This window comes from Bombina bombina, chromosome 2, assembly GCF_027579735.1.
Source record: "Bombina bombina isolate aBomBom1 chromosome 2, aBomBom1.pri, whole genome shotgun sequence".
Lineage (NCBI taxonomy): Eukaryota > Metazoa > Chordata > Amphibia > Anura > Bombinatoridae > Bombina > Bombina bombina.
In genome coordinates, this window is record NC_069500.1 from 460,283,973 (window position 1) to 460,298,695 (window position 14,723).

At 40.2% G+C, this 14,723-nt stretch overlaps 1 protein-coding gene across 1 annotated transcript in view; it reads left to right on the forward strand.

Moving 5' to 3' along the window:
* Window positions 1-14,723, forward strand: part of TPST2 (tyrosylprotein sulfotransferase 2) — a 254,414-nt gene that overhangs the window by 137,118 nt on the left and 102,573 nt on the right. The window contains exon 3 of the mRNA XM_053702085.1: window positions 12,408-13,332. Coding sequence (XP_053558060.1) covers window positions 12,485-13,332 — 848 coding nt within the window. The 5' untranslated portion in view covers window positions 12,408-12,484. The remainder of the gene's footprint in view (window positions 1-12,407; window positions 13,333-14,723) is intronic.

A 14,723-nucleotide genomic window follows, 5' to 3' on the forward strand; every position in this document is an offset into this window, starting at 1 on the left:
AGGGGTTTTACTCAAATCTGTTTGTGGTTCCCAAGAAAGAAGGAACCTTCAGACCAATCTTGGATTTAAAGATCTTAAACAAATTCCTAAGAGTTCCATCGTTCAAAATGGAAACTATTCGGACAATCTTACCCATGATCCAAAAGGGTCAGTACATGACCACAGTGGATTTAAAGGACGCTTACCTTCACATACCGATTCACAAAGATCATTACCGGTATCTAAGGTTTGCCTTCCTAGACAGGCATTACCAGTTTGTAGCTCTTCCATTCGGATTGGCTACGGCTCCAAGAATCTTCACAAAGGTTCTGGGCGCTCTTCTGGCGGTACTAAGACCGCGAGGAATTTCGGTGGCTCCGTACCTAGACGACATTCTGATACAAGCGTCAAGCTTTCAAACTGCCAAGACTCATACAGAGTTAGTACTGGCATTTCTAAGGTCGCATGGGTGGAAGGTGAACGAAGAGAAAAGTTCTCTCTTTCCACTCACAAGAGTTCCCTTCTTGGGGACTCTTATAGATTCTGTAGAAATGAAGATCTACCTGACAGAAGGCAGGTTAACAAAGCTTCAAAATGCTTGCCGTGTCCTTCATTCCATTCAACACCCGTCAGTGGCTCAATGTATGGAGGTAATCGGCTTAATGGTAGCGGCAATGGACATAGTACCCTTTGCACGCCTACATCTCAGACCGCTGCAATTGTGCATGCTAAGTCAGTGGAATGGGGATTACTCAGATTTGTCCCCTACTCTGAATCTGGATCAAGAGACCAGAAATTCTCTTCTATGGTGGCTTTCTCGGCCACATCTGTCCAGGGGGATGCCATTCAGCAGACCAGATTGGACAATTGTAACAACAGACGCCAGCCTACTAGGTTGGGGCGCTGTCTGGAATTCCCTGAAGGCTCAGGGATCATGGACTCAGGAGGAGAGTCTCCTTCCAATAAACATTCTGGAATTGAGAGCAGTTCTCAATGCCCTTCTGGCTTGGCCTCAGTTAACAACTCGGGGGTTCATCAGGTTTCAGTCGGACAACATCACGACTGTAGCTTACATCAACCATCAAGGAGGGACAAGAAGCTCCCTAGCAATGATGGAAGTATCAAAGATAATTCGCTGGGCAGAGTCTCACTCTTGCCACCTGTCAGCGATCCACATTCCTGGAGTGGAGAACTGGGAGGCGGATTTCCTAAGTCGTCAGACTTTTCATCCGGGGGAGTGGGAACTTCATCCGGAGGTCTTTGCCCAAATACTTCGACTTTGGGGCAAACCAGAGAGAGATCTCATGGCGTCTCGCCAGAACGCCAAGCTTCCTTGTTACGGGTCCAGGGACCCGGGAGCGGTCCTGGTAGATGCTTTGACAGCACCTTGGACCTTCGGGATGGCCTATGTGTTTCCACCCTTCCCGATGCTTCCTCGATTGATTGCCAGGATCAAACAGGAGAGAGCATCGGTGATTCTAATAGCGCCTGCGTGGCCACGCAGGACCTGGTATGCAGATCTAGTGGACATGTCATCCTGTCCACCTTGGTTTCTGCCTCTGAGACAGGACCTTCTAATTCAGGGTCCTTTCAAACATCAAAATCTAATTTCTCTGAAGCTGACTGCTTGGAAATTGAACGCTTGATTTTATCAAAGCGTGGATTTTCGGAGTCAGTAATTGATACCTTAATACAGGCTAGGAAACCTGTTACCAGAAAGATTTACCATAAAATATGGCGTAAATACTTACATTGGTGCGAATCCAAGAGTTACTCATGGAGTAAGGTTAGGATTCCTAGGATATTGTCTTTTCTACAAGAGGGTTTAGAAAAGGGTTTATCTGCTAGTTCCTTAAAGGGACAGATCTCAGCTCTGTCCATTCTTTTACACAAACGTCTGTCAGAAGTTCCAGACGTTCAGGCTTTTTGCCAGGCTTTGGCCAGGATTAAGCCTGTGTTTAAAACTGTTGCTCCACCGTGGAGCTTAAATTTAGTTCTTAACGTTTTACAGGGTGTTCCGTTTGAACCCCTTCATTCCATTGATATTAAATTGTTATCTTGGAAAGTTCTGTTTTTAATGGCTATTTCCTCGGCTCGTAGAGTCTCTGAGTTATCAGCCTTACTTTGTGATTCTCCGTATCTGATTTTTCATTCAGATAAGGTAGTTCTGCGTACTAAACCTGGGTTCTTACCTAAGGTTGTCACTAACAAGAATATCAATCAAGAGATTGTTGTTCCATCATTGTGTCCTAACCCTTCTTCAAAGAAGGAACGACTTCTGCACAATCTAGATGTAGTCCGTGCCCTGAAATTTTATTTACAGGCAACTAAAGATTTTCGCCAAACTTCTTCCCTGTTTGTCGTTTATTCTGGACAGAGGAGAGGTCAAAAAGCTTCTGCTACCTCTCTCTCTTTTTGGCTTCGTAGCATAATACGTTTAGCCTATGAGACTGCTGGACAGCAGCCTCCTGAAATAATTACAGCTCATTCTACTAGAGCTGTGGCTTCCACTTGGGCCTTTAAGAATGAGGCCTCTGTTGAACAGATTTGCAAGGCTGCAACTTGGTCTTCTCTTCATACTTTTTCCAAATTTTACAAATTTGACACTTTTGCTTCTTCGGAGGCTGTTTTTGGGAGAAAGGTTCTTCAGGCAGTGGTCCCTTCCGTATAAAGATCCTGCCTGTCCCTCCCGTCATCCGTGTACTTTAGCTTTGGTATTGGTATCCCAGAAGTAATGATGACCCGTGGACTGACTACACTTAACAGGAGAAAACATAATTTATGCTTACCTGATAAATTCCTTTCTCCTGTAGTGTAGTCAGTCCACGGCCCGCCCTGTTTTTTATGGCAGGTCTAAATTTTTAAATTATACTCCAGTCACCACTGCACCCTATAGTTTCTCCTTTCTCGTTTGGTTCTCGGTCGAATGACTGGGTGTGACGTAGAGGGGAGGAGCTATATAGCAGCTCTGCTTGGGTGATCCTCTTGCACTTCCTGTTGGGGAGGAGTTAATATCCCAGAAGTAATGATGACCCGTGGACTGACTACACTACAGGAGAAAGGAATTTATCAGGTAAGCATAAATTATGTTTTTAGCTAGAAGAGCTTTATGGCTTAAAACTTGGAATGCTGATATGTCTTTTAAGTCAACTTTGCTTTCCCTTTCTTTCCAGGGTAATAAATTATTTGGTTCTCAGTTGGATTCTATTATCTCAACTGTTACTGGAGGGAAAGGAACTTTTTTACCACAGGATAAAAAATCTAAAGGTAAATTTAGGTCTAATAATCGTTTTCGTTCCTTTCGTCACAATAAGGAACAAAAGCCTGATCCTTCGCCCTCAGGAGCGGTATCAGTTTGGAAACCATCTCCAATCTGGAATAAGTCCAAGCCTTTTAGAAAACCAAAACCAGCTCCCAAGTCCACATGAAGGTGCGGCCCTCATTCCAGCCCAGCTGGTAGGGGGCAGATTACGATTTTTCAAACAAATTTGGATCAATTCAATTCACAATCTTTGGATTCAAAACATTGTTTCAGAAGGGTACAGAATTGGCTTCAAGATAAGGCCTCCTGCAAAGAGATTTTTTCTTTCCCGTGTCCCAGTAAATCCAGAGAAGGCTCAAGCATTTCTGAAATGTGTTTCAGATCTAGAGTTGGCTGGAGTAATTATGCCAGTTCCAGTTCTGGAACAGGGGCTGGGGTTTTATTCAAATCTCTTCATTGTACCAAAGAAGGAGAATTCCTTCAGACCAGTTCTGGATCTAAAAATATTGAATCGTTATGTAAGGATACCAACATTCAAAATGGTAACTGTAAGGACTATCCTGCCTTTTGTTCAGCAAGGGCATTATATGTCCACAATAGATTTACAGGATGCATATCTGCATATTCCGATTCATCCAGATCACTATCAGTTTCTGAGATTCCCTTTCCTAGACAAGCGTTACCAGTTTGTGGCTCTGCCGTTTGGCCTAGCAACAGCTCCAAGGATTTTTACAAAGGTTCTCGGTGCCCTTCTGTCTGTAATCAGAGAACAGGGTATTGTGGTATTTCCTTATTTGGACGATATCTTGGTACTTGCTCAGTCTTCACATTTAGCAGAATCTCATACGAATCGACTTGTGTTGTTTCTTCAAGATCATGGTTGGAGGATCAATTTACCGAAAAGTTCATTGATTCCTCAAACAAGGGTTACCTTTTTAGGTTTCCAGATAGATTCAGTGTCCATGACTCTGTCTCTGACAGACAAGAGACGTCTAAAATTGATCTCAGCTTGTCGAAACCTTCAATCACAATCATTCCCTTCGGTAGCCTTATGCATGGAAATTCTAGGTCTTATGACTGCTGCATCGGATGCGATCCCCTTTGCTCGTTTTCACATGCGACCTCTTCAGCTCTGTATGCTGAACCAGTGGTGCAGGGATTACACAAAGATATCTCAATTAATATCTTTAAAACCCATTGTACGACACTCTCTGACGTGGTGGACAGATCACCATCATTTAGTTCAGGGGGCTTCTTTTGTTCTTCCGACCTGGACTGTAATTTCAACAGATGCAAGTCTGACAGGTTGGGGAGCTGTTTGGGGGTCTCTGACAGCACAAGGGGTTTGGGAATCTCAGGAGGTGAGATTACCAATCAATATTTTGGAACTCCGTGCAATTTTCAGAGCTCTTCAGTCATGGCCTCTTCTAAAGAGAGAATCGTTCATTTGTTTTCAGACAGACAATGTCACAACTGTGGCATACATCAATCATCAAGGAGGGACTCACAGTCCTCTGGCTATGAAAGAAGTATCTCGAATACTGGTATGGGCGGAATCCAGCTCCTGTCTAGTTTCTGCGGTTCATATCCCAGGTATAGACAATTGGGAAGCGGATTATCTCAGTTGCCAAACGTTACATCCGGGCGAATGGTCTCTTCACCCAGAGGTATTTCTTCAGATCGTTCAAATGTGGGGACTTCCAGAAATAGATATGATGGCTTCTCATCTAAACAAGAAACTTCCCAGGTATCTGTCCAGATCCAGGGATCCTCAAGCGGAAGCAGTGGATGCATTGTCACTTCCTTGGAAGTATCATCCTGCCTATATCTTTCCGCCTCTAGTTCTTCTTCCAAGAGTAATCTCCAAGATTCTGAAGGAATGCTCGTTTGTTCTGCTGGTGGCTCCAGCATGGCCTCACAGGTTTTGGTATGCGGATCTTGTCCGGATGGCCTCTTGCCAACCGTGGACTCTTCCGTTAAGACCAGACCTTCTGTCGCAAGGTCCTTTTTTCCATCAGGATCTCAAATCCTTAAATTTAAAGGTATGGAGATTGAACGCTTGATTCTTAGTCAAAGAAGTTTCTCTGACTCTGTGATTAATACTATGTTACAGGCTCGTAAATCTGTATCTAGGGACATATATTATAGAGTCTGGAAGACTTAGATTTCTTGGTGTCTTTCTCATCACTTTTCCTGGCATTCTTTTAGAATTCCGAGAATTTTACAGTTTCTTCAGGATGGTTTGGATAAAGGTTTGTCTGCAAGTTCCTTGAAAGGACAAATCTCTGCTCTTTCTGTTTTTTCATAGAAAGATTGCTAATCTTCCTGATATTCATTGTTTTGTACAAGCTTTGGTTCGTATAAAACTTGTCATTAAGTCAATTTCTCCTCCTTGGAGTTTGAATTTGGTTCTGGGGGCTCTTCAAGCTCCTCCGTTTTAACCTATGCATTCATTGGACATTAAATTACTTTCTTGGAAAGTTTTGTTTCTTTTGGCCATCTCTTCTGCTAGAAGAGTTTCTGAATTATCTGTTCTTTCTTGTGAGTCTCCTTTTCTGATTTTTCATCAGGATAAGGCGGTGTTGCGAACTTCTTTTCAATTTTTACCTAAGGTTGTGAATTCTAACAACATTAGTAGAGAAATTGTGGTTCCTTCATTATGTCCAAATCCTAAGAATTCTAAGGAGAGATCATTGCATTCTTTGGATGTAGTTAGAGCTTTGAAATATTATGTTGAAGCTACTAAGAATTTCCGAAAGACTTCTAGTCTATTTGTTATCTTTTCCGGTTCTAGGAAAGGTCAGAAGGCCTCTGCCATTTCTTTGGCATCTTGGTTGAAATCTTTAATTCATCATGCTTATGTCGAGTCGGGTAAAACTCCGCCTCAAAGGATTATAGCTCATTCTACTAGGTCAGTTTCTACTTCCTGGGCATTTAGGAATGAAGCTTCGGTTGATCAGATTTGCAAAGCAGCAACTTGGTCTTCTTTGCATACTTTTACTAAATTCTACCATTTTGATGTGTTTTCTTCTTCTGAAGCAGTTTTTGGTAGAAAAGTACTTCAGGAAGCTGTTTCAGTTTGATTCTTCTGCTTATAATTTCAGTTTTTTTCATTAAAAGATTTAAACTTTTTATTTTGGGTGTGGATTATTTTCAACGAAATTGGCTGTCTTTATTTTATCCCTCCCTCTCTAGTGACTCTTGCGTGGAAGATCCACATCTTGGGTAGTCATTATCCCATACGTCACTAGCTCATGGACTCTTGCTAATTACATGAAAGAAAACATAATTTATGTAAGAACTTACCTGATAAATTCATTTCTTTCATATTAGCAAGAGTCCATGAGGCCCACCCTTTTTTGTGGTGGTTTTGATTTTTTTGTATAAAGCACAATTATTCCAATTCCTTATTTTTTATGCTAAAGCACTTTTTTTCTTATCACTCCTTTTTTTTCTTATCTTGGCTATACGTTAAACTGATTTGTGGGTGTGGTGAGGGGTGTATTTATAGGCATTTTGAGGTTTGGGAAACTTTGCCCCTCCTGGTAGGAATGTATATCCCATACGTTACTAGCTCATGGACTCTTGCTAATATGAAAGAAATGAATTTATCAGGTAAGTTCTTACATAAATTATGTTTTTTCTGGCTGCACCTTTTAAATACCTCTGGTATTGAGAGTTCACAGAATGGCTGCGTTAGACTCCAAAAATGGAGCGTACAGGCATATTTACCGCCACTGCAACTCTCGATACCAGAGTTGCTTACGGACGCGGCCAGCTTCAAAAACGTGCTCGTGCACGATTCCCCCATAGAAAACAATGGGGCTGTTTGAGCTGAAAAAAAACCTAACACCTGCAAAAAAGCCGCGTTCAGCTCCTAACGCAGCCCCATTGTTTCCTATGGGGAAACACTTCCTACGTCTGCACCTAACACTCTAACATGTACCCCGAGTCTAAACACCCCTAACCTTACACTTATTAACCCCTAATCTGCCTCCCCCGCTATCGCTGACCCCTGCATATTATTTTTAACCCCTAATCTGCCGCTCCGTACACCCCCGCCACCTACATTATCCCTATGTACCCCTAATCTGCTGCCCTAACATCGCCGACCCCTATATTATATTTATTAACCCCTAATCTGCCGCCTCCACCTAACTACACTTATTAACCCCTAATCTACTGACCGGACCTGAGCGCTACTATAATAAATGTATTAACCCCTAATCCGCCTCACTCCCGCCTCAATTACCCTATAATAAATAGTATTAACCCCTAATCTGCCCTCCCTAACATTGCCGACACCTAACTTCAAGTATTAACCCCTAATCTGCCGACAGGAGCTCACCGCTACTCTAATAAATTTATTAACCCCTAAAGCTAAGTCTAACTTTAACCCTAACACCCCCCTAAATTAAATATAATTTAAATCTAATGAAATAAATTAACTCTTATTAAATAAATTATTCCTATTTAAAGCTAAATACTTACCTGTAAAATAAACCCTAATATAGCTACAATATAAATTATAATTATATTATAGCTATTTTAGGATTTATATTTATTTTACAGGCAACTTTGTATTTATTTTAACCAGGTACAATAGCTATTAAATAGTTAAGAACTATTTAATAGCTAAAATAGTTAAAATAATTACAAAATTACCTGTAAAATAAATCCTAACCTAAGTTACAATTAAACCTAACACTACACTATCAATAAATTAATCAAATAAACTACCTACAATTACCTACAATTAACCTAACACTACACTATCAATAAATAAATTAAATAAAATACCTACAATTATCTACAATTAAACCTAACACTACACTATCAATAAATAAATTAAATAAATACAATTCCTACAAATAAATACAATTAAATAAACTAACTAAAGTACAAAAAATAAAAAAGAACTAAGTTACAAAAAATAAAAAAATATTTACAAACATTAGAAAAAAATTACAACAATTTTAAACTAATTACACCTACTCTAAGCCCCCTAATAAAATAACAAAGACCCCCAAAATAAAAAAATGCCCTACCCTATTCTAAATTACAAAAGTTCAAAGCTCTTTTACCTTACCAGCCCTGAACAGGGCCCTTTGCGGGGCATGCCCCAAAGAATTCAGCTCTTTTGCCTGTAAAAAAAAAACATACAATACCCCCCCCCAACATTACAACCCACCACCCACATACCCCTAATCTAACCCAAACCCCCCTTAAATAAACCTAACACTAAGCCCCTGAAGATCTTCCTACCTTGTCTTCACCATGCCAGGTATCACCTATCGTTCCAGGCTCCGAAATCTTCATCCAAGCCCAAGCGGGGGCTAGACATCCATCATCCGGCTGAAGTCTTCTATCAAGCGACGGCTGAAGAAGTCCCGAAGAGGCTCCAAAGTCTTCATCCTATACGGGAAGAAGAGTAGATCCGGACCGGCAACCATCTTCTTCCAAGCGGCATCTTCTATCTTCATCCGATGAGGACCGGCTCCATCTTGAAGACCTCCACCGCGGACCCATCTGCTTCTTCCGACGACTTCCCGACGAATGATGGTTCCTTTAAGGGACGCCATCCAAGATGACGTCCCTCGAATTCCGATTGGCTGATAGGATTCTATCAGCCAATTGGAATTAAGGTAGGAAAATTCTGATTGGCTGATAGAATCAGCCAATCAGAATCAAGTTCAATCCGATTGGCTGATTCAATCAGCCAATCAGATTGAGCTTGCATTCTATTGGCTGTTCCGATCAGCCAATAGAATGCGAGCTCAATCTGATTGGCTGATCGGATCAGCCAATCGGATTGAACTTGATTTTGATTGGCTGATTCCATCAGCCAATCAGAATTTTCCTACCTTAATTCCGATTGGCTGATAGAATCCTATCAGCCAATCGGAATTCGAGGGACGCCATCTTGGATGACGTCCCTTAAAGGAACCGTCATTCGTCAGGAAGTCGTCGGAAGAATAAGATGGGTCCGCGGTGGCGGTCTTCAAGATGGAGCCGGTCCTCATAGGATGAAGATAGAAGATGCCGCTTGGAAGAAGATGGTTTCCTGTCCGGATCTACTCTTCTTCCCGGATAGGATGAAGACTTTGGAGCCTCTTCTGGACTTCCTCAGCCATCGGATGATGGATGTCTAGCCCCCGCTTGGGCTTGGATGAAGATTTCGGAGCCTGGAACGATCGGTGATACCTGGCATGGTGAAGACAAGGTAGGAAGATCTTCAGGGGCTTAGTGTTAGGTTTATTTAAGGGGGGTTTGGGTTAGATTAGGGGTATGTGGGTGGTGGGTTGTAATGTTGGGGGGGGGGTATTGTATGTTTTTTTTTACAGGCAAAAGAGCTGAATTCTTTGGGGCATGCCCCGCAAAGGGCCCTGTTCAGGGCTGGTAAGGTAAAAGAGCTTTGAACTTTTGTAATTTAGAATAGGGTAGGGCATTTTTTTATTTTGGGGGTCTTTGTTATTTTATTAGGGGGCTTAGAGTAGGTGTAATTAGTTTAAAATTGTTGTAATTTTTTTCTAATGTTTGTAAATATTTTTTTATTTTTTGTACTTTAGTTAGTTTATTTAATTGTATTTATTTGTAGGAATTGTATTTAATTTATTTATTGATAGTGTAGTGTTAGGTTTAATTGTAACTTAGGTTAGGATTTATTTTACAGGTAATTTTTTAATTATTTTAGCTATTAAATAGTTCTTAACTATTTAATAGCTATTGTACCTGGTTAAAATTAATACAAAGTTGCCTGTAAAATAAATATAAATCCTAAAATAGCTATAATATAATTATAATTTATATTGTAGCTATATTAGGGTTTATTTTACAGGTAAGTATTTAGCTTTAAATAGGAATAATTTATTTAATAAGAGTTAATTTATTTCGTTAGATTTAAATTATATTTAACTTAGGGGGGTGTTAGTGTTTAGCTTTAGGGGTTAATCCATTTATTACAGTAGCGGCGAGATTCGGTCGGCAGATTAGGGGTTAATAATTGAAGTTAGGTGTCGGCGATGTTAGGGAGGGCAGATTAGGGGTTAATACTATTTATTATAGGGTTATTGAGGCGGGAGTGAGGCGGATTAGGGGTTAATAACTTTATTATATTAGCGGTGAGATCCGCTCGGCAGATTAGGGGTTAATAAGTGTAGGCAGGTGGAGGCGACGTTGAGGGGGGCAGATTAGGGGTTAATAAATATAATATATGGTCGGCGGTGTTAGGGGCAGCAGATTAGGGGTACATAAGGATAACGTAGGTGGCGGCTCTTTGCGGTCGGCAGATTAGGGGTTAATTATTGTAGGTAGCTGGCGGCGACGTTGTGGGGGGCAGGTTAGGGGTTAATAAATATAATATAGGGGTCGGCGGTGTTAGGGGCAGCAGATTAGGGGTACATAAGGATAACGTAGGTGGCGGTCGGCAGATTAGGGGTTAAAAAATTTTAATCGAGTGGCGGCGATGTGGGGGACCTCGGTTTAGGGGTGCATTGGTAGTTTATGGGTGTTAGTGTACTTTAGAGCACAGTGGTTAAGAGCTTTATAAATCGGCGTTAGCCCATAAAGCTCTTAACTACTGACTTTTTTCTGCGGCTGGAGTTTTGTCGTTAGAATTCTAACGCTCACTTCAGACACGACTCTAAATACCGGAGTTAGAAAGATCCCATTGAAAAGATAGGATACGCAATTGACGTAAGGGGATCTGCGGTATGGAAAAGTCGCGGCTGCAAAGTGAGCGTTAGACCCTTTCCTGACTGACTCCAAATACCAGCGGTAGCCTAAAACCAGCGTTAGGAACCTCTAACGCTGGTTTTCACGGCTACCGCCAAACTCTAAATCTAGGCCTTAGTATGTGGATTTTTCTTTAAATATAGGTGTTTTTTTTTTATCCGATTAGTCGATTAATCGAAAGAATAATCGGACGATTAATCGATTATGAAAATAATCATTAGTTGCAGCCCTAATAAATAGTATTAAATACTAAGCTATGATTTGATTTAACGATTTAAAGCATGCCATTTTTTTTATATTATTATGTGAATAGAAAGTGTTATAATTATCTTGTTGTTAGTTACTATTGGTTCATGTGCCAGCGACTCATGTTCAGTTCTAGGGTTAGTTATGTCGGTAAACATCTAAGTGCAGAACAGGCAGTGGCTCTCCTGCACATTTGTAAAACATTCTTCTAATGGTATTTAAAATGCTCTCATGCTTGCCAAATTCTACTTGAGAAACATATTTTACACAATTCCCTTTTGATGTAATTGGAGTAAGCAATGACTTAAATGGACACTAAACACCTTGTAATTACAGAATAAGATATCCGCCAAATCTAAATTTAACAAACAAATTTAAAATCTTGTTTGCTACAGTTATTATTTTTGTAGCCAAACTCCACCCAACGTTCCCTTATTTGGAGGAGCCAATGCATACTTGTTGCAGTAGACCAGCCTAGCCACAGTCATTATGTTGGCAAAAACTAGATTGCTTTTAGGGCTGTCACAACTAATAGTCAGCTAATCTTATCAATTAGTTGGTCAGTTGCACTCTTTTCATGAAATTTAACTCTAAAAAAGTGTGTTTTTTTAATTCTCAGGAGTTAACTAATCTTATTATTGATTTAGGTGGTCTTCGATTAGTTGGTCAGTTGCACAGCACCAGTTGCTTCACTCAGATGAACTCCTGCACATGGCATTGTGCACAAAATGGTATCTATCAATTTTCTTTTTCTATCCGATTTTTTTTTTTTTTTTTGCACAATACCATGTGCAGGACTTCATGGGAGTAAAGCAACTGGTGCCATGCAACTGACCACCTAATCGATAATGAGATTAGTTGACTTCTATATTGCAAAATCGCTTTGCTAAAAATAAAACTTTTGTATAACAATCTCAATGTGTGTACTGTCGCTTTAAAATTTGTGCATTAGAAATAGATTACATAAAGCCATAGCAAATTATTTGTTGTTCAGTAGGAGATAAAATCTGCTGACAGTAAGGTCTCTGGATTGATATTTTTATTATGCTATAATGTGTATGTTATTTCCATATAGCAACATTATAACCATTCTTAGATCAATTTGATTAGTCTTTGTGCAGTGGAAGACTATGGCTTATTTAAATTATTAAATGGCTAAATTTCAACATTTTTTTTTCTTTTATAGGTTACTTAAGGAAAACTTGTCATCCCAAAGATTAATTAGCTGTAAGTAACAGTGCCACCGTATGTGGACCCGTAAGAATGCGATTCACAGTGAGGAAGGTACTCTTGGTCTTTTGCTTCATCATACTTGGGGCACTGGCAGTTCATCTAGGGCAGCAGATGTTGCAGTGTCGTCAGATTCTTGATGAAGGTAACAGCAAAAGAAATCGTGGTGTTATGAAACCAGAGAATGAAGAACTAATAATGCTAGACTCAAAAAATGTTGAGTATAAGTACAGCAAAGATATGCCTCTTATATTTATTGGTGGAGTGCCTCGAAGTGGTACAACATTAATGAGGGCCATGCTAGATGCCCATCCAGATGTCCGCTGTGGGGAAGAAACTCGTATTATTCCAAGGATTTTAGCAATGCGTCAGGCTTGGTCAAAGTCTGGACGTGAAAAAATGCGTCTTGATGAAGCTGGTGTGACGGACCAAGTGATGGACGCTGCAATGCAGGCTTTTATTTTAGAAATAATAGCTAAGCATGGAGAGCCTGCCAAGTTTTTATGTAATAAGGACCCTTTTACCTTGAAATCTTCTGTTTATCTTTCAAGACTGTTTCCAAATTCCAAGTTTCTTCTAATGATTCGTGATGGACGTGCCTCTGTACATTCTATGATCACCAGGAAAGTAACTATAGCTGGATTTGATTTGAATAGTTATAGAGACTGCCTAACCAAGTGGAACAAAGCTATAGAGATTATGTATGCTCAGTGTTTAGAAATTGGTGAGCAGAAGTGCCTAGCAGTTTATTATGAACAGTTGGTCCTACATCCAAAGCAAACCATGAATGCAATTATGGATTTCCTAGACATTTCCTGGAATGATGCAGTTCTTCATCATGAAGAACTGATTGGGAAACCAGGAGGGGTATCACTTTCAAAGTAAGTTCCATTAAGAAAGTTAATTTTGGTTTTCTGCGTTTGTTGTTGTTTTATTTTTTATTGGATGGTAATATTTAATTTAATTGCTTTCCATGTTAGATGGAAGTAGTGACTTTCTGGATGCCCAGGTTGTTAAAGTGAAGGTCAATTTCATGTGAAAGTGCCCGGTTTAAAAAAAAAAAAAAAACTATTAAAAACAAGGGCCCTTTCATTCATGAAAATTGACATTGCAGCCGTTTTTTTAAAATATACTTACCTTTTCTTCTTGAAGCCGCTCCAGTACTTCACCAGCCCGTCGCAAGCCTCTTCATACGTCAGCAATGACGACTCCGGCTACCTCCAATCCGGATTACCCCCCCAGGGTAATCATTGCCTGAGGCAACTCTGTGATTGGAGGAAGCCGGTTTCGTCATTGCTGGGTAAGTAAACCAGGAAGCAGCAGGCGGGGCATCGTTTCAGAAGAACAAGGTAAGTATTTTTAAAATACAGTGCCAAGTCAATTTTCATGAATGAAGGTGTCCCTTTTTTTAATAGTTTTTTTTTAAAAAAAACGGGCACTTTCACATGAAAATTGACCTTCACTTTAAGGCCTCTAAACTGAATAGAAACAGTATTATGTTTTGGGCTCAGAAGGCAAAAGAAGTGTTAGTAACCTTTATTTCTCTTTTAAGATGTATAGAGTCCACGGATTCATCCATACTTTTTACTGCTTTTTTACACTGTTTTGCAGAGTTTGTGCATCTTTTTTTCCCTTAAAGGCACAGTACCGTTTTTTTCTAAGTATTATGTGCTTTGAATAAAGTGTTTTCCAAGCTTGCTTGTTTCATTACTAGCCTGTTTAACATGTCTGACATCAAGGAAAATCCTTGTTCAATGTGTTTAGAAGCCCCTCTTAGAATGTGTCCCACTTGCACTGATATGTCTATAAATTATAAAGAGCATATTTTAGCACTTAAAAATATAGCAATAGATGATTCTCAAACAGAAGGAAATGAGGGTTTGCCATCTAGCTCTCCCCAAGTGTCACAACCAGTAACGCCCACACAAGTGACGCCAAGTACCTCTAGTGCGTCTACTTCATTTACTTTACAAGACATGGCCACAGTTATGAATACAACCCTCACAGAGGTTTTATCTAAACTGCCTGGTTTACAAGGAAAGCGTGACAGCTCTGGGTTAAAAACAAATGCTGAGCCGTCTAATGCTTTAGTAGCCGTATCCGATATACCCTCACAATGTTCTGAAGTAGGGGTAAGGGATTTGTTATCTGAGGGAGAGTTTTCTGATTCAGGAAAGACGCTCCTTCAGACAGATTCTGATATGACGGCCTTTAAATTTAAGCTTGAACACCTCCGCTTGTTGCTCAGGGAGGTATTAGCGACTCTAGATGA